Source organism: Scophthalmus maximus, chromosome 4 (assembly GCF_022379125.1).
Source record: "Scophthalmus maximus strain ysfricsl-2021 chromosome 4, ASM2237912v1, whole genome shotgun sequence".
NCBI classification, from domain to species: domain Eukaryota; kingdom Metazoa; phylum Chordata; class Actinopteri; order Pleuronectiformes; family Scophthalmidae; genus Scophthalmus; species Scophthalmus maximus.
The window spans coordinates 17,585,001-17,611,575 of NC_061518.1; the positions used below are offsets into that span (position 1 = coordinate 17,585,001).

The 26,575-nt window shown below is 42.8% G+C and overlaps 1 protein-coding gene across 3 annotated transcripts in view; it reads right to left on the reverse strand.

Moving 5' to 3' along the window:
- nfatc3a (nuclear factor of activated T cells 3a) overlaps positions 1 to 26,575 on the reverse strand; it is a 59,981-nt gene that overhangs the window by 14,883 nt on the left and 18,523 nt on the right. For 2 of the 3 annotated variants that reach the window (XM_035627459.2, XM_035627458.2), the window contains exons 2-9: positions 25,244 to 26,426; positions 20,266 to 20,428; positions 8,102 to 8,301; positions 7,512 to 7,684; positions 7,011 to 7,151; positions 2,554 to 2,609; positions 2,268 to 2,394; positions 1 to 256 (exon numbers count right to left, since the gene is read on the reverse strand). The exon at positions 1 to 256 is cut by the window's left edge and continues 824 nt beyond it. In XM_035627459.2, coding sequence (XP_035483352.1) covers positions 1 to 256; positions 2,268 to 2,394; positions 2,554 to 2,609; positions 7,011 to 7,151; positions 7,512 to 7,684; positions 8,102 to 8,301; positions 20,266 to 20,428; positions 25,244 to 26,426 — 2,299 coding nt within the window. The remainder of the gene's footprint in view (positions 257 to 2,267; positions 2,395 to 2,553; positions 2,610 to 7,010; positions 7,152 to 7,511; positions 7,685 to 8,101; positions 8,302 to 20,265; positions 20,429 to 25,243; positions 26,427 to 26,575) is intronic. The other variant, XM_035627460.2, reaches the window with a different exon arrangement.

Genomic DNA, 26,575 nt, shown 5'->3' on the forward strand with positions numbered 1-26,575 from the left:
CGACTCTGGAGGTGAGGCAGGTGCTGGAAAGATTGGGAGCCCAGGGAGGGGCAGGGGGCCTGCAGGGGTAGCAGGCCAGGTCCAGAGACGGTGGCCAGGCCGTGAGGGGAGCTGGACAGAAGGTTATCCGATGGGTGGCCCTGCTCAGGAGAAGGCAGCTGGGTGCGCACCAGACTGGCAGCACGTGCCAGGGGCATGGACATAGGGGGTACTGAAGTCAGGTCCAGATCGTCTCTGTGCTCCTGTTTCACCATAACTAAAGGAAACCAAGAGAGGAAGAGAGATGTGATGAAAGAGGAAAGACAAACAGGATGAAAGAGAAAACACATTATGAGTTGTGTCTATAAATGAAATACTGCAAGAAGAATAACACTCGTAATATGTTAAATAATTGCATTGTAACATTTTGGCTTCAGGTACAGTAAGTAGTCTTTAACTAGCTAAGAAGCTAGTGAGCAGTCGTCTCACGTTTTTCTCATTCTCTCAGTCTGTGGCTTCAAAGAAATACTGTGTCCAGTAAAACCTGAAAAACTACGTAGCAAGAATCTCAAAGCAGTGAAAAACAGTGTCTGAAGTGCATGGATTGTGAAATAGGTCTCCTTCCAGATAACAAAAAAAAAGCCTCCCAAAAACTGAGTGACATTCTGATAGTAAATGAGGCCAGTCCCTTTCACTGCGACAGCTCCCTAACCTATTTCCCAATCTGGTGCCTTGTGACATGTGATTTTATTTTTATCCATCTCTGAATCACAGGGAGAGCATATGTTGTCAGTCTGGGTGCCATCAAGGGAAATGCTGTACAGGAAGCGGGAGCTGAACGCCCCCCAGCCCAGATCAGACGATCAGAACAAACAAGTTCACTGATCGTGCCCTCTACTCACCCCGTCATGCCTCTGGGATTGAGAAACAAGAGACACGAAAAAGGCCAAATAGGGGTTTAATCTGGTTGATAATGGAGCCGGAGGGATATCAAGGGTAAAGGATGGGTTATATAATGTTTATTTAAACATAGTTCTATGTAACTGAAGTCAGGGTGTTAAAAAAAAAATAATTATGCAACATTAACACTGTTCTCCTTATTTTAGAAAAAAAGTGATACATGTATACCAATTCAGTTATTTCAAAGAACAAAGGGTATCTAGTTTCCCAATTTTTAGTATGTTTCCTTTTTCCAGACAATCCTCTGAATTCATCCTTTACAGCTTAGCCCACAGTGAAACATTAAACATGGATGATAGGCAGATAATTTTTTCCTGCCACAATAAAGCTAGTGGTGTTCATGGTGACACTAGTGGTGTCAGCGACCCAGCGTGACTGACAGAGCAGGGTTATTCTACTCTGCTTTGATTGGCTGCCGTAACCTGTAAACGGGGAAAACAGGAACTGCCTGTGCTGAGTGGGCGTGCTTGCAAACAGAAAGACTGGGTGGGTGGATGGGCAAGGCCGCTTATACGCATAGACACACACACGCAAACACACAAACATATACACTGTTGCGGTGAAACTCTGGGTTTGGGTATATTGCACAAAATGGTCACATGCTATTATATTCCGCCAACAGTGTTCTCAGTTTGACTGGCTTCTAGAAGAAGAAAAAAAATACAACAACAATATCAAATAGCAAGGCAGGAATTTCATTTTTAATGAGAAACATTCAGGAAACCTAAAGATCTTAATAACACAAACACTGAGTTTCCTTCCTGCTACAAGAACTTTTTAAATAAAATAAATAAAACTCCGGAGACATGAAAAGTGAACGTTTCCTGGATAGCAAACGATTAGCATCATAAACCCCCATGCAAATACTTGTATGTGTGAAGGGGAAGAAAAAGGTCGCTGGAGATTTTGAGGAGGTTTTTACAAAATAAACAGTTGGCAGGTGTTAATGTTATTGTCAGTGGAGGAGTCCCCTTTTAAACCACAGCGAAGCTTTCTTTGGTGAGAGACTCAGAGAAATTGGGTTAGTGAAGCCCCTGTAGAGACGTTTGCAACACAACATGCATCTTACATCTGTTGCTGCTGTCAGTCAGACATTTCGTAAATTGCATAGGGAGATTAACGGCAGAAAGAAATACACCCCGAAAGCAGGTAGGGTAAAGCTTGAGAGAGTGTTTTTATGTGAATGTCTATAAAACTGCAGGAAAATAACTTGTGCTCTCAAGTAGTTCTGCATCAAAAATGAGCAAAAGCGTAGCAACAAACTGTACAACCTCACCTAAGCATGGTTGTTTTTAAAGTTATAACTTCATTAGAACCTCTCATCTCACCTGAAAGGTAAGTGAAGCGTTGTGATTGGCTCCTTTTCCGCTTGCCATTGCAGACATAAAACTGCACCTGCACAGCGGAGCCCACAGTCTTACTGTGATAAGGAGGAACCTCCACCACGATGCATGACTACAAAAAACATTTGATATCATTTAGATACGCACAATGCCAACAAAACATCTTGCAATTTACATACAATAAAATGCAAAAGAGTGTGTATATTTAACTCCAAATATCATATGCATGTGCAGTAGAATTGCTGTGCAGGTAAAACAAATGACTACGTACTCCTTGGGTTTTCTCACGTATTATTTTTGCCTCAACTTCCCACTGTGGCCGTCCATCTAGAAGGAATGTTTAAGAAAAACAAAAACAAACATAAGACTGAATATTTTATCACAAGTTAAAATGTATCTGAAAACATTTTGCCAAACATACGACATTGTCATTCATGGCTGCTGTCACTCTCATCTTTCATTATATCAGAGTGCATTAGTGACCTCGAGATCATGAGAGTTGCTGTCGCTTTTGACAGATAGTATATCACGTTCTCAAGCAGAGACTCGAGCAGTTCTTGAGTGCAGACCTGGCTTAAGACTCAACGGTAATGCCTGGCTTTTGAATCAGGGATTGACTGGAAGCTCTACAGGAAGAGCAAAGGGACCAAACTTTTGATGAAGCAGATGAATACAGACATATTATAGTATCACAGTCTCATGTCCTTGCTAATTTCGGACATACAGTAGACTGCAATCTAAGACATGCAACTTGAACAGACGACTTTAGAATAGACATAAAAACAGCGGAGTGGAAGTTAATATATTTTAAAAGTGATGTCTAACAGAAGAACTAATAAATCCCGGTCCACACACAATCACCTGTAATTACAGCTTTTTAATTTAGAAGCCGTTTGAAAGCACAGTGTGATATTTTTCAAGTAGATGTTCGTGTTTTTTTTCTATTTTCCTAAAGATGATGTCAGTGCACAGTGCTTTTTCAGACAGACGGGGCTTCAGAACCACATGACGCTTCAGAAAAGCCCACATTTTCAATTTGTTCTGGAGAACCAGAAGACATCGAAATTATGTAATTTTCTAAAGGCCCAGAAGCCCCATGGGGAAAATCTTAGCAGCTATTAAATAGTAATCACATTTCCAAATATCCTGCTGTTTGCCTTGCCTGGTTAGAATTATGGAGAGAGCGGTGGAATAATTGTATTTATTTTTAAAATGCCTTCACACACTGCCAGGTTTCTGGTGAGAAAACATCCTTTCCAGTTTTCCTATGAGGGATCTAATTATTTGGCCAGACATCTTAGGGGCAGCTGCTCGAAGGGAAGCAGTCGGGCGAAAAACACTAGCAGACTTGCCGTGCGGTTGGAAGAAGTCGCAGTTATCACAGCATTGTGAAGAATAGAAACACTGGCAACTAAGTTAGTAGTGAACGGGCTCTCAGAGGGGGCAAATTAATCTGCAGTCATCTGTTTCATGGTGCTCAAGTGGTGCAAGTATATTCTGCACCTGCATGGCCTCCTCCTGCTCACAACCCATAGGAATCCCCCCCAAATACCACTGTCAGGCATCTGCAACATGTCTGCAGAGAGGACTGGCTCCTAGGTAGTTGCTAACAAAGTAAGTGCTCATCTGTAAGCCCCTGCTACATTTAGGCTATTCAGCTTTCTACTCAAATCCAAAACTCCCAGACTCGTTTCAGTTGTAGCTTAGCGCAGTTAATTTCCCTGCACTGATCTCACCCAAACATTAGCCTCAGTGGTAGTAATCCACTGCCAGATTAAGCAGTCACAACCCTAAAGAGACTCTCCCTGTCGTAAAAGAAGAGCTTAACTTGCAGATGACAAGAGTGCTTTTTTCCCAATGAGCAAATGACCTTGGGTGTCTCTGCAGCTGACATCAGTGCATTATTGCGGTGCAGATTGTTGACATTCAACAGGCAGCAGCAAGGGCCCCACATGCGCTGTCAGACAACAAGCACTGACAGGAACCTCATACCACACTAAGACAATGACTCGCAATCATCCAGACACACTGGGGGCCCGACAAGAACGTGGACCTGCAGCGCCGGATGATCGAGCAGAAAGAAAGAAGGTAATAGTGTTTATGCTACAACGGTCGACTCGCAGGTCTTTCTATAAGCCCACTGTTGTTTAGCTGTTACAACAGAGACAAGTACAGAGTGAACATGCTGTATTACTCACTATTTGAGGCAGTCGGTGTGACAAGTCCACTCCTTGAAAATTGAATCCTTGTAAAGTTAAAATATTACCAATTATTGTTGAGAAATATATATACATATATACTCCCCTACCCTTCTCCCTTTATTTGTCTTCCCTTTCCTTTATCTGTTATACCCCTACATACTACTAAAACTAACTCAGAGCAAAAATAAATCAATTAATCAACAGATATGTTTTCTCTTCCCACTGAAGACCACTGGTAAAAGAGGGAGGAAACTTGTCCAATGAATCTGAATATATAAATTGGACAGTGTTGCTTCCAAAACAGAAACACTATTCTATGGCAGGTAAATTGTTTATCTACTTTAAAATCTGATCTCCCAGGAACAACAACTGCTACGATCTGCCTATTTCTGTACATAGTAGTCATTTATAGAACCATCCCGTCATCTTTGTGTACTAGCAACAACAGGCCAGTCTCTCCAGTTCCCCATCAATCTGCTGTTGTCTTTCAGTGATGAGAGATGGTGGAAAAATATCTGTCATTGCCTCTTTCTTTCTTTTCTTCCATTCCTGCACTTACTCCAATCAGTGCCTTTCTGCACTAAAGCAGGCGGATTAGTCGTGATGAGGGGGATCATTTACACAAACCCAATCAACATTGTCTTCCCCTCCCCTTTCATATTCTTCCCGTCTCCTTCCACAGTACACTGCCCTCATGGGGCCCAGTCGTCCCCCACTAGCCAGGATGCACCTCCCTAAGGTTTCCACTTGCTGCTCTGCTGTAAAGACTTGACCATCAGTGAGTTGTTTCAACCATGCTCCTTCTCTATGCCATGCTTCACCTGGTACACCTCAAAGAGCTAAAGACATTCCTCCAGGCTATTTTTTCCCCACTAGAATCCTTAAGAGAGTGCCACTCACTCATAAAAACATCACTGCAAAACTTTCTGCCATGTGTGAACTTGATTTTGTTGCTCGACATCGCAACGGTACCTTGGGCAGGCAGAGACTGGCTCAATGAATGTTATTCATTTAAAATTTCCACCCCAGAGAACAGCTATTACATGTGTTTTGATTGTGAACTGCTGCACAAAAGAGGAAAAAAAAAGATAACGCAGGAAAAGACGTTACTTGAAACAGGATGAATAGCACGGGGAGTTTAACTGAGTAATCTCTTCAGCCTCGACATTTGTTAAGCAGATATTTAAGCCACCAAGGTTTAAGGGAGACAAAGGCTCATTCCACATTCAACGTGACCCATAAACTTCCACCCTCTACGCTCTGGAGGCACAACAAAGCAGCAGGAGCTTGTGATGCACTGACAGTGATCTTGAGAGAATTCCGAATAGCGAACACCAGTGACTATGACTGCTGTGAATGCGGCACCTTCACAGATCTTTTTCTTTTAGCAGTTCACACTTGCTAGTAAGTGTGAGACAAGAATATGGGTGTATTGATATTCATGACAATGACGAATGCATCTATATAGTGTATATATTATTATGAAAATTGCCATATTATATTAATAATATTGGCCCGTATTGGTTTGTGTGTTTGGATTTGGACAGCAACAGCAAGACATAAGTTTTACCTAACTCCACTACTGTAGGATTAATATTAGCACGTACTCAAGAGCACTGATGTCACACAGTGTTTCACAGAGATTCAAATTTTTGTTTAACATTAATGTCGGAAAAACTAATTTAAAACAAACCCAAATTTCAATATTTTTAATGACACATTATGAGTAAGTTTTGTGTTAATATTGTAATATGAATATTGGGGGAAATAAATGTAATGTAAAGTCTGCGTAAGGGCCACGTAGTGTCGCATGAGTGTTTGTCTCATACTTACTTGACAGACAACATTACCGGCAGACGCAGTATAGCTCTTTGGCATTTAATAAAATGTCCTGAGGGAGTGGAAGACTTGTTGAGGCTAAGATAATGATAGATGTGATCTGAGGTTTTAATAGATGGTTTGGATTGTTGATTTTATTTATTATTTATATATTTTTGTTTCTATTTATCTTTCGTGACAACAGTGAGGAAGAGAAAGTTGGTATGTAACAGAAATATAAAAGTAAGTTAAGGACTTCTTTACAATAAGGCAAAAATGTGGCTTTATAAAACCTGGTTTTAAGATGAAGTTGAAGTGAGAAGTAGACGAAAAATATCATTATATGATAAATGCTAAAAAACTAGATTTGGCCTGCTACTTACATCACGGAGACTGAAACCTCTTTTCTAGGTTTCAAATAGCACCAATACAAGTGAACTGAACACGCATAGACATGTAGCAACCATGAAGCCCATACAATCATAACCTTCAGCTGACTTCTGCAACATTTGCATGATCTACAAATCTGGCCCAACAGACCACATAACTGACACATTGAAATGTTTTAGCAGCATCTCTGATATCGTGTTTCAGACTAAATTAATGTATGATGTTTTACACATGTACTTGGCCCATGTTTTTTCTGCAGTGAGGGATTCAAGTGTAGTCCGCTGTGCAGACACACACACACACACACACACTTACTTACCGGGGCCTTTCTCCACGAAGATGACCTTGGACTCTGTGAAGAAGTTGGAGCCTGTGATGACCAGCTCTTCTCCACCCGTTACCACGCAGCTGGTCAGGCTGGATTTCTCCACCTGGGGCAGCTCTTGAGCCGAACGCTGGGCTGGGAGAGAAACAGCAGAGATTGAGGAGAAAAGAAGATGATCACTTGCTGAGCTGTGTTCACTCACACTACAGTCTGTTCCTGTAGTGTGGACTATGGATGTAGTATGAATACAGCCTCAAAAATGAATAACTCTCTGTCAGCCTGAAGAAAAAAAAGGTCATTGCAGGGCTATGGTAATGGAATAGGTAGATTAGACTACCGCTAGGCTAGAAGGGTACAGCATTTACATTTTTAACTTTTATCAGAACTTATCTGCTTATCTGTGTGTTTTTCCTGTACATGGTTTTCTGAATGAACATGTTTGGTTGTGTGTGTAAGCGTGTGCGAGAGACTTCGGGCTAGGAAGTCGACACTCACAGCACTCCACAGGAATGGAAGCAGCCTGCAGCGACAGCACCTTCCCGTTGGGTTGAGGGATGTGAACTCTGAACACCACGCGGACCCGCGTGTTCTTTCTTCCTATGTCAGTCTCTCCCTTCCGCAGCTCGATGTCTGAGTTTCGCAGCTTCAGGATGCCGGCACAGTCGATACTACAAGATAGAGGGAAAATAGTTGGGCCCATACGGCGCAATCATATAAGTTATATTTAAGTGGAGAAGGCCTAGGAGCGATAGAACCAACCACAAGCCCAGCAGGGGGCTGGCAATGAGAGGAAAGTTGAAGTGTTGAATCACAAATTTAAAATGCCTGTGAATTTGATTTATTACAACTGTGAATGAGAAAATCTCCCTCTGCTCCATGGGAAACCCTATACTTTTTTCTTCTGTGCCCAATTCTCCTGTTGGTTTAAATTAGAAAATCTATAAAAAATACAAAAAATCCCCTTTGGAAGATGTTACAGCCCTGTATGATCATAAACATGGATATTTTTTCATTGGACACGGCTTCCTTCATGGTGGTAAGCTCATAAATGAGTAATGTAACCCTGAAGTGCTTCTGACACCTACCTGGCCGACATGTTGTTTTCAGGCAGGAGAGGAATTTCGAGAACTTTGGTGCTGGAGACTACAATTTCTTGGCTGGCGGTGGCCACGGTTTTCCCGGTGATCCGGTGCACCTGGTAGAAGGCATGCGGCCTCAAGTAGCGGTCATCCGCCGTTCCTATGAACATCTGTACGTTGATGGGCTTCTCACTGTAGCCAATGAGCTGAGATGTGAAAGAAGGATAGGAAAACAGAGTGGAAACAGATGTGAGTTCTTCAGGTGCAGTAGAGAGGTGCGAACAAAGGAATACTCTTGTCATTTCCACAGCCTTCAGAGGGCCACCTGTTTTTAGAGGCAATCTAAATGTCAGGTCGAGGGTGTTGCGATATTTCTGGCAGGGCAACTGGAGATTCATCTGGCACTTTGGACTCCAACCAGTTTGACACTGGTGTTTTCTACTAATAGTCTTATAATGTTTTCCCCTTGCAAGCCTGCCTCTTAAAAGGACTCTGTTCAGGACAGTTCTACCTCTAAAAAACAAAAACAAACCTTGAAACCAGCTCTAGTCAGTTATTCCAAGTATATAAAAGGTTGTATTGCAGCTGAACTCGCTATCACAGAAAAATTAGAGACAACAGATTGGCTTTGACTCTACGAAAAGCCCTAAAGGCTGGTGTAGTATACCATCTACAAGCCACTGCACAGATGATGACGGTGATGATGATGATGACGATGATACTGATAACAATGTTGATTTACAGTTTTAATTAATGCAATTAATCCATGCAATCATTTCTTTATAAGAACACTGATATCTCTGGTGATGTTCAAATGCAACAAAAAAAAACAGGGGAAAAGAAAAATTAAAAACTAATGTTGGAAACTGTGTAAGTGTAACATCTACAGAGCAGATCTCCTCTGATAATAAATATTACATTTAACATTAAATCATACAAAAGGTGTCACTAATATGACCATCTATTCTTTCTGTGAGGTCTCCTCGATATAAAACGTTTTCTAATGTTCACACTGTGGTTAACAGGGAATGAATTGCTCATAAATATGTCAACCGCTTTTTTAAATTCATTGGTTAATTCGTGCCAACCTGGTTGGCGTTTGGCATCTTAGCAATCCGTCTCACCCATAGTCCCTGAGTGCTGGCATCGTTTTGCCTCAGACAGGTGAAATGTTAGATGAAGGAATGGTGTTGCATTTTGGGGTAGAGACAAGAGGAAGATGGAAAGGAGAGCAGGACCTTTCCTACTCAGAGGGACAGAACAAACACACAGGCCACACAATGCCACTCCTGTCTTGATGTTGTACTTGGCAGACAAAGTGACGGCGTGATGGCAGCCCCTGCACATGCACACTCCCACCATTCTGCCCTCACAAACCCACACCTCTAGCTTGGATGGAGAGCAGCCCATTGAGGGTTAGAGCAAAGAACAAGGTCTTTCATTGCTGGTTCACCCCTGGAACTGCCAAGCCTCATCCCCACCACAGCTGGCTGCTGACCCTTTCCCTCCCTGCAGGTCTGCGTCACACACCGCTGTGTCAATGTTTGGTACTAAAGTGTGGTGCTGGGTGGAGGGAGAGAAAGTGGATGTAGCTTTGGATTTGTCATGTGCTGTTCCAAAAGAACAAGCCCTGGAAACATATATACCTGAGAATAACAGTGGACAAGCACTACCAAGAAATTTATGTTCAGTTTCCAAGTTTTTACTTTCTCTGTCTGAAGCCATTATGAATCTACATTAAACTACAGCACGCTGGTTTATAGCAGGATTGTTAAACATAAACTTAACTCAAGCTCTGGTTAAAGGTTCGCTGGAATCACTCGGGGGAAACAAGGTCATTGGATGTACTTGTGTTTGTGCTCACTTTTGTATCTTTGTCTCTGTTCAGAACTGTTTTTTTACGTCTGTCTTGGGACGATCCAATCACAAGAGACATTGAGAACTCATTTGAGATCCGATCAATCACTCAGACCTTATTAGGAGGTGGTCTGGGACTCACGTGGCCTCATTGTTTTGGCTGTGTAAATAAGGTATGTATGTATTTACATATAGAGCGGGGAAGTGACAACTGATCACAAGAGATCACTGGAGTCACATGGAGAAACATTTTCATGCCAAGTGAGAACTGTCCTCTGTGGTCGAGGGTTTGGGGTAGGTATGTTGAAGTGAGCCGTGCAAAACTGAAATATGCTGTGTTTACAGCAGGTTATGTGAGAGGACCAGCCTCCAGAGACAGATACTAGGCAGGCCGGCTAGTGGAGCTCAAATCTTGATAATGCTTTACTGTTCTGAGCTGAATAAAAACCTTGCATTTTGTGTTACCGACCTAAATAGTTCTCAAGAGAGCGTTAAATATAAAATATTGCCAAAAAATCAATTCCTGGCTAGAAAAATACATTACAATTTTTGTTACTACTTAACTACAAGTCAGTAAGGAGATGCTCAATAACCTTAGCCTCACCCCCCATCCACATGTTTAACTGTTTGTTAAAATCCTACATCGAAGACTTCTTTCACCTCCTCTTTGGCTCTTCCAGTGTTTCAGGCTACTTAAAATGTTTACCATCGACACGAGCATTGTAGCTCTGTATCAGTATCAGTCCCTGCCCACGCTAACACACCTGAAAATGTATATCACGTGACCAGACAAGGTAGCTTCCACCTCACACACGATAGTATGTATTTCTGAGGGAAAAACTTCCTAATTGTGACTCTGGTTTCTCACCATCACCCATGTCCAACTGGAATCAACCCAGTGAACGTTCAAAACTACTGTATGTGGCACATGAAATGTATTCGGAAGGAAGTTGCACGAACGGAACAGCGTGAGGCCCCTATAATAGCCAGTAATGGGTTCATCTTTGGAAAACCACATTAGATCTTAAGAGCCACATCAAAGTTTCAAATTTTGCTAGTAACAACCCAACAGGTAATTATGCACCACTGCTTGAATGGATCATGGCTATAAATGACACCATTATTCTGGATTCAAAGAAACGTTGGGTCACAGGGATCAACAGTCTTGCGGGTTGTGTTGCTTGTTTTATGATCATGTCTGCACACTGTGGAAGTTAGTGTGCACATGTGTCTTTGTGCCCGTGTCTGTAATGCACATTGTACAGAATGTGTGAGTGCATATGTGTGCATGTACATTTTATTCTGTCACAGCCTTCTTTTGGGGACGGATTTCTGACAAAAGACCAGATCATTTGGACGGAATGTCCAAATGGGGATAACGGCCATGTACCCAAATGGAAAAAAGGCTTATTTCTGGATCAGTGGTCAAGGTCGGGTTTTGGGTAAGGTTAAGTTAAGTTAAGGGTTTAGTCAAATGGCAGTTATGGCGAGGGTAAGTCTCTAGGAAATGATTGTAAAGTCCCTGAAAGAGACCTATGAAAACATGAGAGTATCTGTGTGTGCGTGTGTCCATAAATCAGAGCATGTTTATTTGCAGCACCATGTGTGTTCCAGACAGCATCAAGTTAACAGTGTCTGGAGGAATGCATCTGTGAGTGAGGATAAACGGACCTAAAAACATGCTTCACAGATATAAATCAGAACCCCCCCCCCAAAAAAAACTGAATGAAAATGAGAAAGACAATGAGCCATTGACTTTTAAAGTTCTGTTAAATAAAGCAGAAGCTGTCTAAGATTTTTTTTTCCAGTTAGTCATTTCTACCCTAAACTATTAAACAAAAAAGGCCTTGATTTTTTTTCTTTCCTTCCATTTACCCTCTTGATCTCTGCCTCGCTCTGTGTCCTCTTGTATTTTTCTTTATTCTTCTGCACATGAGGGATTTGGTGAGGAGCCAGGGTGTTGACAAACATACACTTAGCAGGCCGGGACTTCTTTCCAAATCAAATAATCAACCAGGGAAACCTGATTAGAGAGTCAGAAAGAAAGAGATCACTTCAGAAGTCCCAGTGAATCAACACTCCTGGCCAAACAGAAACACACCACACACAGGCGAGCCAATTCAGTCACTCTGCCTCAGTCAGCACCCTTACTAAAAAAAACAATGATTTTCTGTTCCTCCATTCAGTTGAGATTTAGATAACTGGATAAATAGAGCGTCTTTAGGTAACGGAAATTGTAAAAGGCAACAAAGTTGATTCTGCAATAACTAAACAAATGTAAGTCTTACAACATAGACCGCCCTCAAAGAATAACATTTGGTTTAGCAACAAGGGTCCATTTCATGTAGCCAATTTATAGAAAGTGTGGAAGCTGAACAGGAAAAAGAAACAGCGTCAGTTCTAGTTTTCCCGATACCTCTGTGCAATTTGATTGATTTTCATTGACTTTCATTGAATTTTCCAATCAATCCAATTGGATTTCCAAGCCAAACGATAATTTTTACCCCCCAGAGACAGCAATAAAACTGTGTAACAAATGCTGACAGCGACGATATCATGAGCTCCTCCAATACCTGTCTAAGCACATATCAGGGGGCCCATTTGCACCTTCAGTCCAAAAAATGGGTAAAGCACCACCTGCCAACAGCAGGACGTAAACAAGGACACATGGACAGTACCGTGGTCCTGGCGGAGGAGACTTCTCGCCAGTGAAATGCACACGACACACACACCCTTGACTTGTTTCACATTCCTGAGTCACCCACTCCGCCACCCCCTGAATCTATGCCTGAGTGTGAAATACCACAGGAGGGTGGTCTCTGCACTTTTCTGCCCATTCAGACTGCACTGAGCCCAGCTGGTCGGTCAGCAAGTAACTGAAGCCCAATCAGAGATCAGTTCTTAAAGAAAACCACAGACATCCAAACTTGACACATGTCAGTGGGCCTGCGCTCACTGAAGCCTGCAGCTTCCTTATGGCTTCCGCTGCTGCTTCTGTCCATGGATCGAGTTTAGGATAAACTCTCTCCCCTAAAATAAAACCTCTGGATACGGTTACATACTCAGTTCCCACTAAATAAAGTCCACACTTATTTTTGGCCTTCATCTGTTCCACTGATCCAGTAATCAGGTTCGCAGGCTGAGGGGGAAAACGTCTCCCAACACTGCATACACACGTGCAATGCTTCTACTTCTGTTTGAAATAACAAAATAACAGCAGTAGTACCTGCTCATCTGTGTACCAATAGTTTAGATGATGAGATATTTACACGGACAAGGCAGACGGGGAGAAAAACACCTGCTCCCTGCTGCAGAAACACTGCCTCTCTTTACTGTGTTTTAACATCTACCTGCTAGTATTACTCCTGCCATTCATTCTCTGTTTATCTCTTCTTCTCATTTTATCCTCTCCCCTTTTAATTTCTCCTCTCATACACTCATGACTTCCCTTCCTTCCTTTCAACTCTTCCTACTTCTTTTCCCTTTTGTCAGTCTCTCCTCTCCGTCCCTGTCCTCTCCTCTCTCAGCCTCAGCCCCAGCCCTCTGGCGTAACTCGACACTTTCTCACAGCCAGCGCCTGACTCTGCCAAGTTGTTTCTCTGTGTTGCTCCACTGTTGCCATGGTGAGACTCATGCTATGCAGGACAGAGCGTGTGTGAGTGTGTGTGAGCGCGTGTCTGTGTGTGTGTGAGTGTGTGTGCGTGTGTGCATGTGTGTGAGTGAGCAGCTTCATATACTCGGTGTAAACTACATCCCTGAAGCTTGTGTTGGAGAGCATGTGCTACTTAGAACGTGTGGATTTACTCACACTGACTTTGGTGTAAACTGTGGTCTTTAGATAGGTTTGTGGGGTGTGTGTGTGTGTGTGTGTGTGTGTGTGTGTGAGAGGGAGAGGGAGGGAGAGAGAGAGAGAGAGAGAGTGCAACAGATGTAAAAACGGGAGCAATGGTGGTCAAGGTCACGAGTGGGCCCATTTTATCTGGCAGTGGTTTCCCTTCTGTGGCACCATGGCACCACAACCTGGGATCTATGGACACACACGCACACCAACACACACTAACACACACAGGCTTGATGTTTGCCCAGCACACTAGGGAGGGCAGAGAGAGCCAGGGGGCCGGTTGACTGTTTGTTTAAACAAGGTCAATACATGCACATGCACACGCACACAAACACATACACAAAGGAGCGTTTACTGTACACTGCACGAGGGCTGTATATGGCCTTGCTAGACTGGTCCAGGCTCAATTCCTCTTACTCCCCATCCTATCTTACCCCATCTCTCTCTCTCTCACACACACACTCACACACTCTCACACACTCTCACACACTCTCACACACTCTCACACACTCTCACACACTCTCACACACTCTCACACACTCTCACACACTCTCACACACTCTCACACACTCTCACACACTCTCACACACTCACTCACTCACTCACACACACACACACACACACACACACACACACACACACACACACACACACACACACACACACACACACACACACACACACACACACACACACACACACACACACACACACACACACACACACACACACGTCTCTCTCTCTCTCTCTCTCCCCCTCTCAGTGATCGTTTTCTCGCTGTGCGCTAAGCCTGATTACAACAAATGAGAGCCAAGCTTCCAACATGTTTACATCAAATACAGCCCTGGGGCAAAGCAACACTAGCACCAGCAAGTTCACACAGTGCAGACCGCATGGCTCGGCATTGTTGTCTGTGTCTCCCTGCATTATGGCAGCTAGTCTACCGAGAAAAAGCCTCACTGTGGCAACAAGCAAGGATGGACAGAATGAGGGGAAGGGGTTAAGGACGCTGAAAATGTGAGAGTGAATGACAGAGACAGAGAGAGAAAGTAATTAGGTCATGGCCATGCATTTAAGCACCGGGATCAAAATCATTTAATGCATCCAAGCTGGTGGAAATATTAGTACGTCTTGGACGGCTCCTGTCGTATTCTCTTTCAAATCCTCGTCACCAGACACCAGAGCTTCATTTAGATTTATTAGCTGGGGCAGCAGGTTTAAAGATGGACATAATATTTTTTCCATCTTTTTTTAACCCAGACTTGGGCACAGTCTTTTGCTGCGCTTGTGTGGGCTCATTTTTGTTTGTGTGCTATGTGTGAGTGTGTGGCTGTTTCTTCGATGTATCCAACAGCCGTCTTTGTTCTGTTGTGTCTGTCTGAGTCTATCCACAGCCGAGCAGGTAAAACCAGAGGGGCTCTTTATATTTGTGTGGGTGCAGCAGCACTCAATTAAGCTGGTTAAATACGCACAAGGATACCTCAGCCAGCAAGAGAGGCTTTGGACTTGAATGTCTCCTAGCAACAGGTGCACCAATTATGGGCTGCAGCTAGCCCCAGAGGAATGGCTAAAACAGTCTGTCAGCCAGCCACACAAGTAGCCATCATGCAATGTGCGATTATTATTTATTTTTTAAAGGGGGGGAAGTCATATAGTCAGAATACGGAGAAAAGGTTTTCTATTTTTATTTAGCTTAACTCATTGAAAAGAGGTCATTAGTCTGATGCATAAAAGCCCCACTAACACTGTTGACTGATGGACCTAATGTGTAGTTAACCGTGTCATTAGCCCAGTGTGTGTGTGTGCGTGTGTGTGTGCGTGTGTGTGTGTGTCGTTGCATAGAAATTACAGAGCATTTCCTCGTAGAACCCACAGCTATGAATCACGTCTGTCAAAACAACTCAATGTAAACACTGTCACACTTTGTGGCCATTGTTTGTCTGGCCACCGCACGTACAGCTCGAGAAGGAGCGGACTGTAGTGACCATTGCCAGCCAAGGCTATGTGACACCCCATCTCTCTTTAGATCACTGATCAACAGCTGGTCAACACCCTCATGTCTTTCCTATTAGTATTAGCTGGTGTCAAACTCCCAACACATTGCAGTCTCATTTTTTATTCTGAGCGAGTGAGATGCATTTGTGTTGCCAGAGCACAAGTTACAGTAATTTAAAGGCACGGCCACTGCTTGTAATTCACTCCACAGTACACTCTTGCTTTGCTTGCAAGGTCACAAAATGATATAGTGCAAGTGGCAGAGCCCACACACAAAGCAGCAGCTCTCAACAGCCGTAAGCTGAAGCGTGACGATAAGATCATTTCACTAAATCTAAATAATTCTGACTCTACAACCGCTCCTTCAAGTGCACATGCTCAGGGGACATTTGGCAGGTTTTAAAGCAGATAGCTGCTTCATATTTTCTGTGTCTACACTTCTTTACAGCTCCTACATCCTGTGTCTGGGGCCCAAAACCGCAGGTTAGAAATCACCGACTTAAAACTGCTCCTCAACCGAGCCATTACATTTTACACAGACATGCTGAAAAAATTAACACAAACAATCGCTGTGAGGAAACAGTCATGCTACAACATCCTCCATGTCCACTGGTTGAGAGTCACTGGGTGCAAGATACACTCAACACTTTTCTATCCTAAAATCTAAAGGAAATCCACACGCAAAATTTTAAAAAACAGTACTTTACTTTGTCAATCAACAACTCTCCCTAAAGCTCTTCAGTAAAATACAGCTGCTGGAACCCTAGTAACTCCAAAACAACAGATTAACGGAGCAAATTTAGAGTGAGAGAAAACTGTGAGAGAAAAAAACTATTTAAAAATGTACTAATAAAATTAACCTTTTACTACAAATATTTTTACAAAAATCAGATTTCAATTTTTCTTATTCACAGACAGCAAAGACAAAAAGCATTATTACAGTAGCCTCATCATTTGCCTGCGTACAATCTGTTGAGTGAAACACCTGTTGGGGCACCTAAAGATGACTCGAGTGATCGAGCAACAGAAGTCCATAGCTGACCGAGCACAGGGTCAACGGGTCACAGGTCAACATTGCCGGACAGAGACATCCTGAAGGTACCTTGTTGGGTACGTGTTCTTAATGTGACAAAGGAGACAGAACCACGTAATCTTGTTCTTGGCAGTTCAGCCATGACTGGGGGTTAAATGCCTGTAAATGTGCTTTATTGCACAATAGAGGGTAATGTAGATGTTGTGTTCCCTGCTGCTGAGGGCTCCACCTGCTTCAACGTTTTGTAGTACTGCCCCACAAAACAACGAATGTATAGGCCAAGAAATCCTAGTTAGCAGTCTTCAAGCAGGCCAGATGAAGAAATCATATGTATCCAGAGACAAGAACAAAAAAACATCAAGTCATTAATACTTTTTTGTATGAGGCCTGAAGAAAAATGCCAGGCCAAAATAAGAAAGTATTAACACACCAAGGTTAAGACTACATGGTTACTCGCTGTTTCATTCTACAAAATACAACGTAAACATTTTTTTTATTTAGTACATGTGAACCAGTCCCAGAGCTCCTAATTTAGGCATTTTCTAGTTTTTTTTCTGTTGACAGCAGCTTAGTGGAGCACTGATCTGGGCAAGAGCGTGGCCACAAAAGGAAGTCATCACCATGTCCAGATGGCAGGTTTGGCGTCATCTGGTGACATCACGCCACCAGAGTAGAGGCAGAATAAGAGGTCCCTCAGAGGCCAAAACACACAAAGCTAGCATCAGTAGGGAAGAGGCAGCTGATAAAGTATCACTGTATTTTAGGTGAAAATGTAAAATCTTGTTGACGTAGCAGGAGAGGAAAAAACAGCTGCCATGTTGTCATTTATAGTCTGTTAGAAAACCAACACCATGTTGGTTTCCAAATGTTTTCAAAATGTTCAATCTGCATATTCGACTTCTGTGGATGTGATCACACATGCAGGCACCACTGTCACTCTGCCCATGGGGACAGTTTGCCTAACACCTACAGAGCACCTGGGGAACATAATACGTGCAAGCTTGTTGACGGCCTCAAGTTGTCTGACCTCCTTATAGTCAATGGGCCAAAACACTGGGGGACTTTGAGATTCACTTATATCCAGCATCTTATCTGAACATCTGCAAAGAACATTTTGTTTTTGTTTGTTTGTTGTATGTCTATAAAAAAATAATGACATCACCGGGTGAGGAAAATTACCTTTCAATATTGAGCTTTTTTTTGCACAGTGCATCAAAAGGAAGATCAATAATAGAGGTGTGGGTATTTAGTAAACAAAGACCGACTGTTAGACCTGCTGTACGAGTGCTGATACCATCTATCCTCAGCTGCTAATTTTATGTTGACGTTCAGCGTTTTTAAGGGTGTAAAACAGGAAGGCCAGGAAACCAAAGATGGATAGTGGAAGTGAAGCCTAAAATTAATCCGGAGCATTCATTTTTCTGTTTACTGCACAATACACGGGAAACCTGTAGTAATTTTTGGGTTGGCAATGTACACCTGTACATTACTATATCACTGCTGAGGTAATAACATCTCTAACTTTTGACCTTTAAAGTGCGTTCTAGCAGTGATAAATTTCATTTTCATTTTCAGCGCTGGGAGTTTAAAAATACTGCTAATGAATGTCATTAGAAGTGTCTTTCTTCTTTCTTTCACTTTTTGCAGTACTACCATACTTTTGTATGCCTACCAATAACATTAACAACATTAAACAAATTTTCTTTTTTTTAATTTACATTTGGAGGATATGGACCAGAGTTTGCTGTCTTCAAGACGACAGGAACAACTGACTGCACTGACTGTCCAGGGCTGAGCCTGTTAATACTGTAAACCAGATTCCATCTGGGTTTGCAAACAATGTTGAATTTGCCTTGTTTAACCTAAGGAATAATTTTCCTGCTCGCAAGCTACTGCAAGGAAACTGCTACAACCAACCTCTTCCCTCTAGGCATGAGGAATAAGGGCAAGCATGGCAAAAACTTGGTTGAATTTTTTTTTTTTTAACGCCGACAGCTAAATTATGCATCGTCACATATGGTAGGATAGCAACTTGGACTAACTGAGGTTGAAATGGTTAATGATTGGCCTGGAGGGAGCCTGCATGACTGAATGTATGAGGATATAGGCTGTTTCTAAAGCAACAAATGGCAGTCATTTAGGTTTGGTTGGGTTTTCAGGGAATTGTTGTATTTCAAAATAAGAATTATATCTTGTGTATATTGTACATAAAGGGCGTGTTAAAGTGTTAAAGAGTTAACCTGAGAAAAAACCTTCTAACCATCTGAAATCATAAGCTACGACAACACATTGCCTGCACCCAATTATAACAACATAATAATAATTACTTTGCTGTACTTTCAAAAAATACTGTATATTGCATTAAGATATCATTTATTGTATCACCTTATTATTTTTCACTAACTTTTATGTCACCATAGTGCACTTGGGACCAATAATGTTTTGCATGTAGAGCCATAAACCAAAATAAACCAAAATTAATTCATACAGTTCATACAAATTTTGTTTGTAGACAAAAAAAATCTGACAAGTCCGCAACACGCACTGAGGAAAGTGGAAAGCAACTACTGATTCTACTGGTCTGACTGAACAGCTGAGCGAACGGTCAGTCTGGACCCGGCTATTGTCAGGTCCACAACACCGGTTGTGGCCGAGGTCTGAAGCCCTGCCTTAATCATACGCACACAAAGAAGCTTGTCACCGATGCCTTGAAATATTAATGGGACTGAAATCTTCCACTATTGCTCGCTCACTCTCTCAGAGATAAAAGCAGCCCTAGCTCTGCATGGGCTCACCTAGTCTCCCGCAGGTGATATCGAATGACAGGGCAGCTGGCTAGGCTGTGCCGACAGCTCTCTTGCCTGCCTGCTTGTCCTCCTGCTTCAGCAGGTTGACTGACAGTCTCGCTGTAGGAGACGATCCATGTGACAATCCACACATGCGTATATGTAAAAAATTGAAACCCAAAATATAATGCTTATTCAGAAACAACCAGCTGAGCTATAAGCATTTACAATTACATATTCATAGGGCAATAACGTGGCATTAGTAGGGTTTTTAGGAAACAAATGCTGACATTTGTATTTGAGCAGTGATTACATGTACAAACTGTGAGGATGAAATGTATTTCAGTCACATGCAGGGGGCAATCATTAATCAAAAGGAGAATCTCTCAAGAAGCCACTGCTAAATTCAGCAAATAATGTGTGTGATTATCTTCCTTTCTTGTTTCTTCTTTCTTGAGTGGTAAATGCATGGCCAGCATCACGTTAACACAGACAGTAAATCAGTCCTGACCTCAAAGGGGTTTTTAATCCTCAGTGCGGTAGAGACATTAGTGCTTGAATTTTGTTTAATGGAGTAAAAACAAAACAAAAATGATGGCTGAGCGGCAGTACTTGTACAGCACCCCAAGCATGTGAGCAACAGACTCAAATATGTTACCTTGACGATCGGGTGGCCACCAGATGCTGCCTTGACGGCTCCCCGGCTGCCCTCGGTCTCATAGTGTGCTCGGTGGTGGGCTTTAGGTTGTACCTCAATTTTTAAGTCATATTGGCCAAACTGGCTTGGCAGAGGCCAATCTAGGGGAGGCAGTGAGGAGGTCCTGAGGAGAGAATATCACAGGCATTACAACACACACACACAAACACACACAAACACACACACACACACACACACACACACACACACACACAAAGAGGAAGAAGAGTACATTACAACTTTGGTATGAAAATACAGTGTCATGTTAAGTATTTGCTCAAACATTAATTTGAGCCTGAAATGTTTGTGGTTATGGTAAATATGAGCAATATGTCCTAATGCTTCAGAATTGGAAGGCACAGAATCTTATCAGTGACGTAGAAAAGACATTTTAGCCTTAACAGTCAGAATTTCCCTCAGAAACTCTGCTTGGGTTAACACACCTACATATTTTCCATATTTCAAAATATTTGGTACGGTGTATTAGACCTGCAACACCAGGCAGGACAACCAGTGGCTCTACTTCATGGCTGATGACAGCAACCTCTCTTCAGGCTGTCTGAAAGCGTCCAAAAGCTGAAAAGATGGTTATTCCCCTTTCATGATCTGAGACAGTATAATAGGTGTACAATGGGGGTATACTTGGCCTCAGTAGACAGTGAATCATTGGAATGCCCATATACATGAATCCTGTTCTCTAACATAGCACTTGTTATAGGCCAACTTAAGGGGAACTTTCCAGTGTGAGTCTTCTGTGTGGGTCAGTGGTGGTAAGAAGAGCGAGCATGTCAGACAGTGAGCAAATTAGTGCCGGTGAGTGTGAGTGCAGTGTACTGGTGTATATGTTATGTGTAGTGTACCATAGGGGCTGGCATTGTGTGTTTTTCCTCCCTGCCTTTTTTTTGTATCTGTTTACGCTACAATCATATTTGAACAGCTGCACACTGAAACAAAACACTCAGTGGCCTTCTTCACAGAGAAACTGGGTCTCTCCACCTCAGCACATCAGATCATTTTCTAAACACTGGCAAAGCTGTAACCTCTTAATATTGTTGATTATTGTTGATGAGTTACTCATATTTATACTTATATTATTACTTAGAGTTTGCTTATTTTTCCCCATATTATTCATAAGTGTCCTTTCTTATCATACTAACATTTAATATTTGTACCATGCTGCTACAGTACGTATGTTTAACTTGAAAAGGCACGAGGACTGGAGCGCAAGCCACAACGCAAATGTTTGTCGCATCTTGATAGTGTTCACAATTCATTATTCATGATCCTTGAGGCCCACTCTAGGTCAGCACAGGCTATTTGTGTCATCCAGGTGTTTTGTCTGCCATTGTTTTTTTTGTTTGTTCAACACAGCAGTATACACAATCATAAGTTAAACTGCATTTGTGTCTGTAAGTCTATGCTCTGTTTGTTTTTTTGGCTGAGTCAGGGAATTGACTATGTGAGGTCAGAGGCAGACACTCTTATGTTGCACACTGATCTCTGCCTTGGCGTTAACCACTATAAGCTCTTGTGCACCCCGTCAGATGATGGCATAATCTTTTATTCGGCTCTACTCATGACAGTTCCGACTCCTAGTATGCAAACATACTGAGTCTGGACTCCATGACAGAACAAATATTTTAAGGGAAGTTTGTAAAGTTTCAGCCAGCATGGCTGACTCTCCAAATTCTACACATTCCAAATGCCTGTCAAGTGAAGTGAAGACATTTTTCCTGCAGCTCAATGAAGCGGAGCGGTTAAAAATCTAACTCAGCTACATGCTGTAGATTCACCTACATCATATGACATGAAAATGTCAGGAACATCTATTTGCCAGGCATGGATTTCATGAAGTTACCCTGCCGTTTCTTGTCTTCTACTGCTTTCCTATGTCTATTAATGTGATAAGCAGGTGCCATGATGGATTTACAGTGATTTTATCTGTTGAAATATCAAAATACTCAGTCTGATTTTCAAACATCTCTATCTAAGATAAAACCATAATACAGTGTAATATATGCATCCTCACCCTCAAGTTTTCCTCCCAGCATCCATGACATAACCACCCAGGAAGTGTGGGTTTGCATGGCTGCTTTGGTAACAAGAGTAGAGGAGGACAGGGGCAATATGAGCTTTGTGACAGAGCAGAGCAGGAGCGGCAGCCTATGTACTGACTACTGACATAGCATAACCTTCTCAAATGTCCCTAAGCTATAGTGTAGTATAGCCTAACCACATTCCTTCAACCCAGTTGTCTCTGTAGTCTCCATGGTTCCAATAACATCCTCTCAATTTGATGATTCAGGTAATTTTGCATGTACACATGACAAATTTCCTGGCAACATACACGTAACCATAAATGTACGTATACCCAAACAATCTAGGTTTTAGGTTTATATTGTTTTCTTGCAGTTCAAACTCATTGGGTGTACTGATTACATTATTGTGATCTGGCAAGAACAAATACAACCCCAAACCATTAATACCATCAGTACCTCTGTTCCTTCATTAAATTAATGAAATGTATTTCTTATCCCAAAGATTATCCTGCTTTTAACATCCAAATGAGAAAAAATACACCAAAATGGCAAAGCGGTGATGGTTCATTCATCCAGTAACACCAGTGACGTTGTAGTTACTTGCTAAATTATTATGATTTTTTTTTTTTTTTTTCAAACAAATTTTAGCCGAGGGTCTACTTACTGACTGGAGCTGTACAAACTGTATTTGCCACAGAATAACACTGGCCTTTTGTTAAAAGCTTTAAATAAAGCTTTTGGCAACAGACTGAAAATAGTGCCATGAATGATATCTCATTATAGAAAGCTCAGGGGGTAAGGCGTGAGCAGACTCTTTGTCAAAGTGTCTGAACACCCCACCAATGTTTTTTAATCCCACTCACTCTATCCCTAGCCCAGCCATTCCACCTTGGCCATCTGTTCAAAACACCAATAACACACGTATGCATGTGCAGCGGCAACTTACAACCTTCGATCTCATGGCAGACAGGGCCTTACGCCACCTAATTCTCTGCTGTGAGAAGGGACTTTTTTTTTTTATTTAGTTCAAACTTGTATTTTATGCCAGTTTGAATGACAACAGAAGGCAGTACAAGGCAACAGTACAGTAGGTTTAGTAGTGATGGCTATAAGGAAATACTTTCTTGGGAAATCTAACTTAAAAGGGCAAAGATGCAAAGACCAAATGGCAACGCATCAAAGGTGGCCCTGTTATTGTCTGTAAAATGTTAGCTCTATGCGAGCAAGCGTTTGTGTTATGTCTATACGTGTGTGTGTGTTTGTGCATGTGTTGACCCCTTACCATATGTGGCCAGTTCTGGGTTACAGAGCTGAGGGCCAGTGAACACAAACAAGGCCATGTCTTCATCTGCTGCACACATTGGAGAGAGCAGACAGCAGCACTGCACTGAAAAAATCCATTATGAGTTCCTGAATGCCCCCATCACTCACTTTAATATGGAGATTGCGCCTGTGTGTTTGGAGGAGTTGGTGTGGATGTGCATCCCAGTAATTCCCTTCACACAGTAATAAACTTGTTATACTCTACTGTGTAACACAGTCAGATTTATACTGCTGATAAAAGGTTCAAAGTTCCCCATTACTGAACATTGATCCACAGGCCTATTATTCATCCAACGTGCAATTTGATACAAATTTACTGCAATGTTTACACTTGTCTCCGAGATCAAAAAGGATTTTCAATCTTTATGACGGCTCGTAACACTCAATAAAAACATTCACCTCTGAGGACAACTGTTTAGCCTTGACCCACAAATTGTGTTTGATATTGACAACGTGTGCAGTCTTACCAAGCAGTGATTCCATTAATAATTCAATAAAATAATGATAAAGAGGCCGTAATGGCCACACCCTGCACCTTCTGTTTCTGGCTCTAAGTTAAAAACACTTCCAAGTATTGGTATGTAATCCATCAAGAATCTACTGCATATATAATAATATACTGCAGTCACAAATTGCGCCAAGTCTTTCTCAACTACAAACAGCAAGTATGGATGGCAACAAAAACACATTTGAAAATTTTAAAATGTGTGAATTTTCCAGACACGTCTTCATCTGTACTACATCAGCATGAATCATTTGCGTTTGCTGGATTAGAAGAATGCATCTGTGAGATTAAGCTAAATTGAGCATAGTGTTAGTTCAGGCAGGCCACAAAGTCAAGCTCAGCCACGATCCAGTGCATCAGCTGACGGGGATCTCTATGCCGCATCAACTTAAGCTGATGGCTCAGCTGATCCTCTACGCATTCAATCGGCAAAGCTCATATTGCTCACTCTATTTAAGTTACTGCTAGCGCATCCCTTAAGATGTTGACGACTGATGTTTACAAACTGCACTCGCAGTGTTTTACAGAGCCAGGGCTGAGCCGAACACACACAAAAGTGATAGCTTACAGACGGTGAGGAAATATTCGCTGATTTTACATAACGTGTATTGCTTTAGAATCCCTTACTGCCCCTTTAATTGAGGGATGCCAAAGCATCATCCTTTTCCTTTGTACCGTGCTTACAGAAAACAGAAAAATTTGATGTCATAGTGACATTGCCACTTTGCAACCCGCCTCCACACCAGCACGTCCTTTTCATGCCGTTTTCTGTCCTAATCAATGTCATATGTTGTCATTGATGCCTGCTCTGTTCTGTGCTGGGGTCTTTAGCTGCTGCACTCTCTGCCTCACTTTCCATTAACGACCCGAAGGGGTAGGAGGTGTGCTCTCCCTACCTCAGGCTTTCAACATATGCATGTGGAAGGGCAGGGGAGTCCCAGAAAAGAGCCATACCACCAAATATAAGTTATTTACATCACTGAAATTAATACATTTTGACTGTTGTGGCCCTGAATAAAATTTGGAAAAGATTGTTAATCAGTTAAATCCTCCTCAACATCAACTCATTTACCTGAATATAGGTGTATGACCAGGCTTGGGTTTATTCCATGAGAAGTGGGAGGGCACTGAGAGGAACTGTTCCCCAGGCCCGTCTTTCTTCATGCCATGCAGGGCCTCGTCTGAGGGGGAGTCTAGATTAGGAGACATATTTCCTTGGTCATCTAGCCCCAGCTCCCCTTTCCCAGACTGCATAGCTGTTCTGTCCTGTGAGGTCTTCCTTGTCTTAGATGGGATGTCTGCCTCAGATGGGCAGCACTGGAAGGGCGACATACCCACAGAAGGACTGCCAACCCAGGTGTCCTCTGTAACGCTGCCCCTTGGTGAGGGTCCTGGCGTCGGAGTGGGTGAGTGAAGGGGAGACAATGAGCCAGGATAGCAAATGTCGGCACTAGAATGACGCCTCTTCCCACAGGGTGAGGTGGGACGTGAAGACGGCCTGGAAGGTGGCCGAGGGCTGAGCCAATTTTCATCAGTGACACTGGTGCGTGGCGAGTGGCAGGGGGACTGTCGCGGTGACAGGCTGATGGAGTGGGAGTGGTGCACAAAGGCAGGGTGGTGCTGCTGCCAATGGGGCTGTTCCTCCAGAACTCCACCACCGGTTTGAGGGGAGGCACAGCCAGGGGAAGTAAGAGGGGATCCCAGGGTAAAACGGGCAGCTGCTTCATTGAGCTCTGAGTCAACATCATCGTAGACGTGTGAGAATGATTCACAGGAGGAGGCATCAGAGAACCAGCTCCTAGAAGAGAGGCTGCTGCAAGGGCTAGGGCTGAGCGAAGAGTCCCGGTATGAGTGGTCCAGCCGCAAATACAGGTGGTCTCTGGATAGGGGCCTGTCACCGTGATAGTCCCCATCTGGGCCATTGGCCCTCAGATCCTCCTCATTCGGATCCATCTCCTGTTGGCAGCTAGGGGAGATGGAGGTGATTTGGATACTGGGGCACTCAAAGGCCTTCGGTGCCTCCACAGGAGCAGAGGGCAGCAGGGGGGAAGAGCCATACTTGGAGTCTTGTGCCTCATATCCTAGAGGCTCGGATCCTGGTTTGTGTGACTGAAGGCGTGGGGAAGTGTTGATGACCTGGGAGTGAGACTGCATGCCATGACGAGGCAGGCCAATAGATTGGTGGTTAGTGACCATGGCCTGGGGCTGGCCCATATTTAGGATGTAGAATGATGTGTTGTCATCAGGCTCCAGATCTAGGAGAAGAGAAGGAAGTGAAAATTAAGATACGGCAATTTTTTCCTAATGTTTTTTACTTCATACAAAATCCTGATCAACAGCACTGATTAGGGTTGCTGCAGTATCCCATATTCACTGTATACCATGGTATGAAAATTGATGGCTA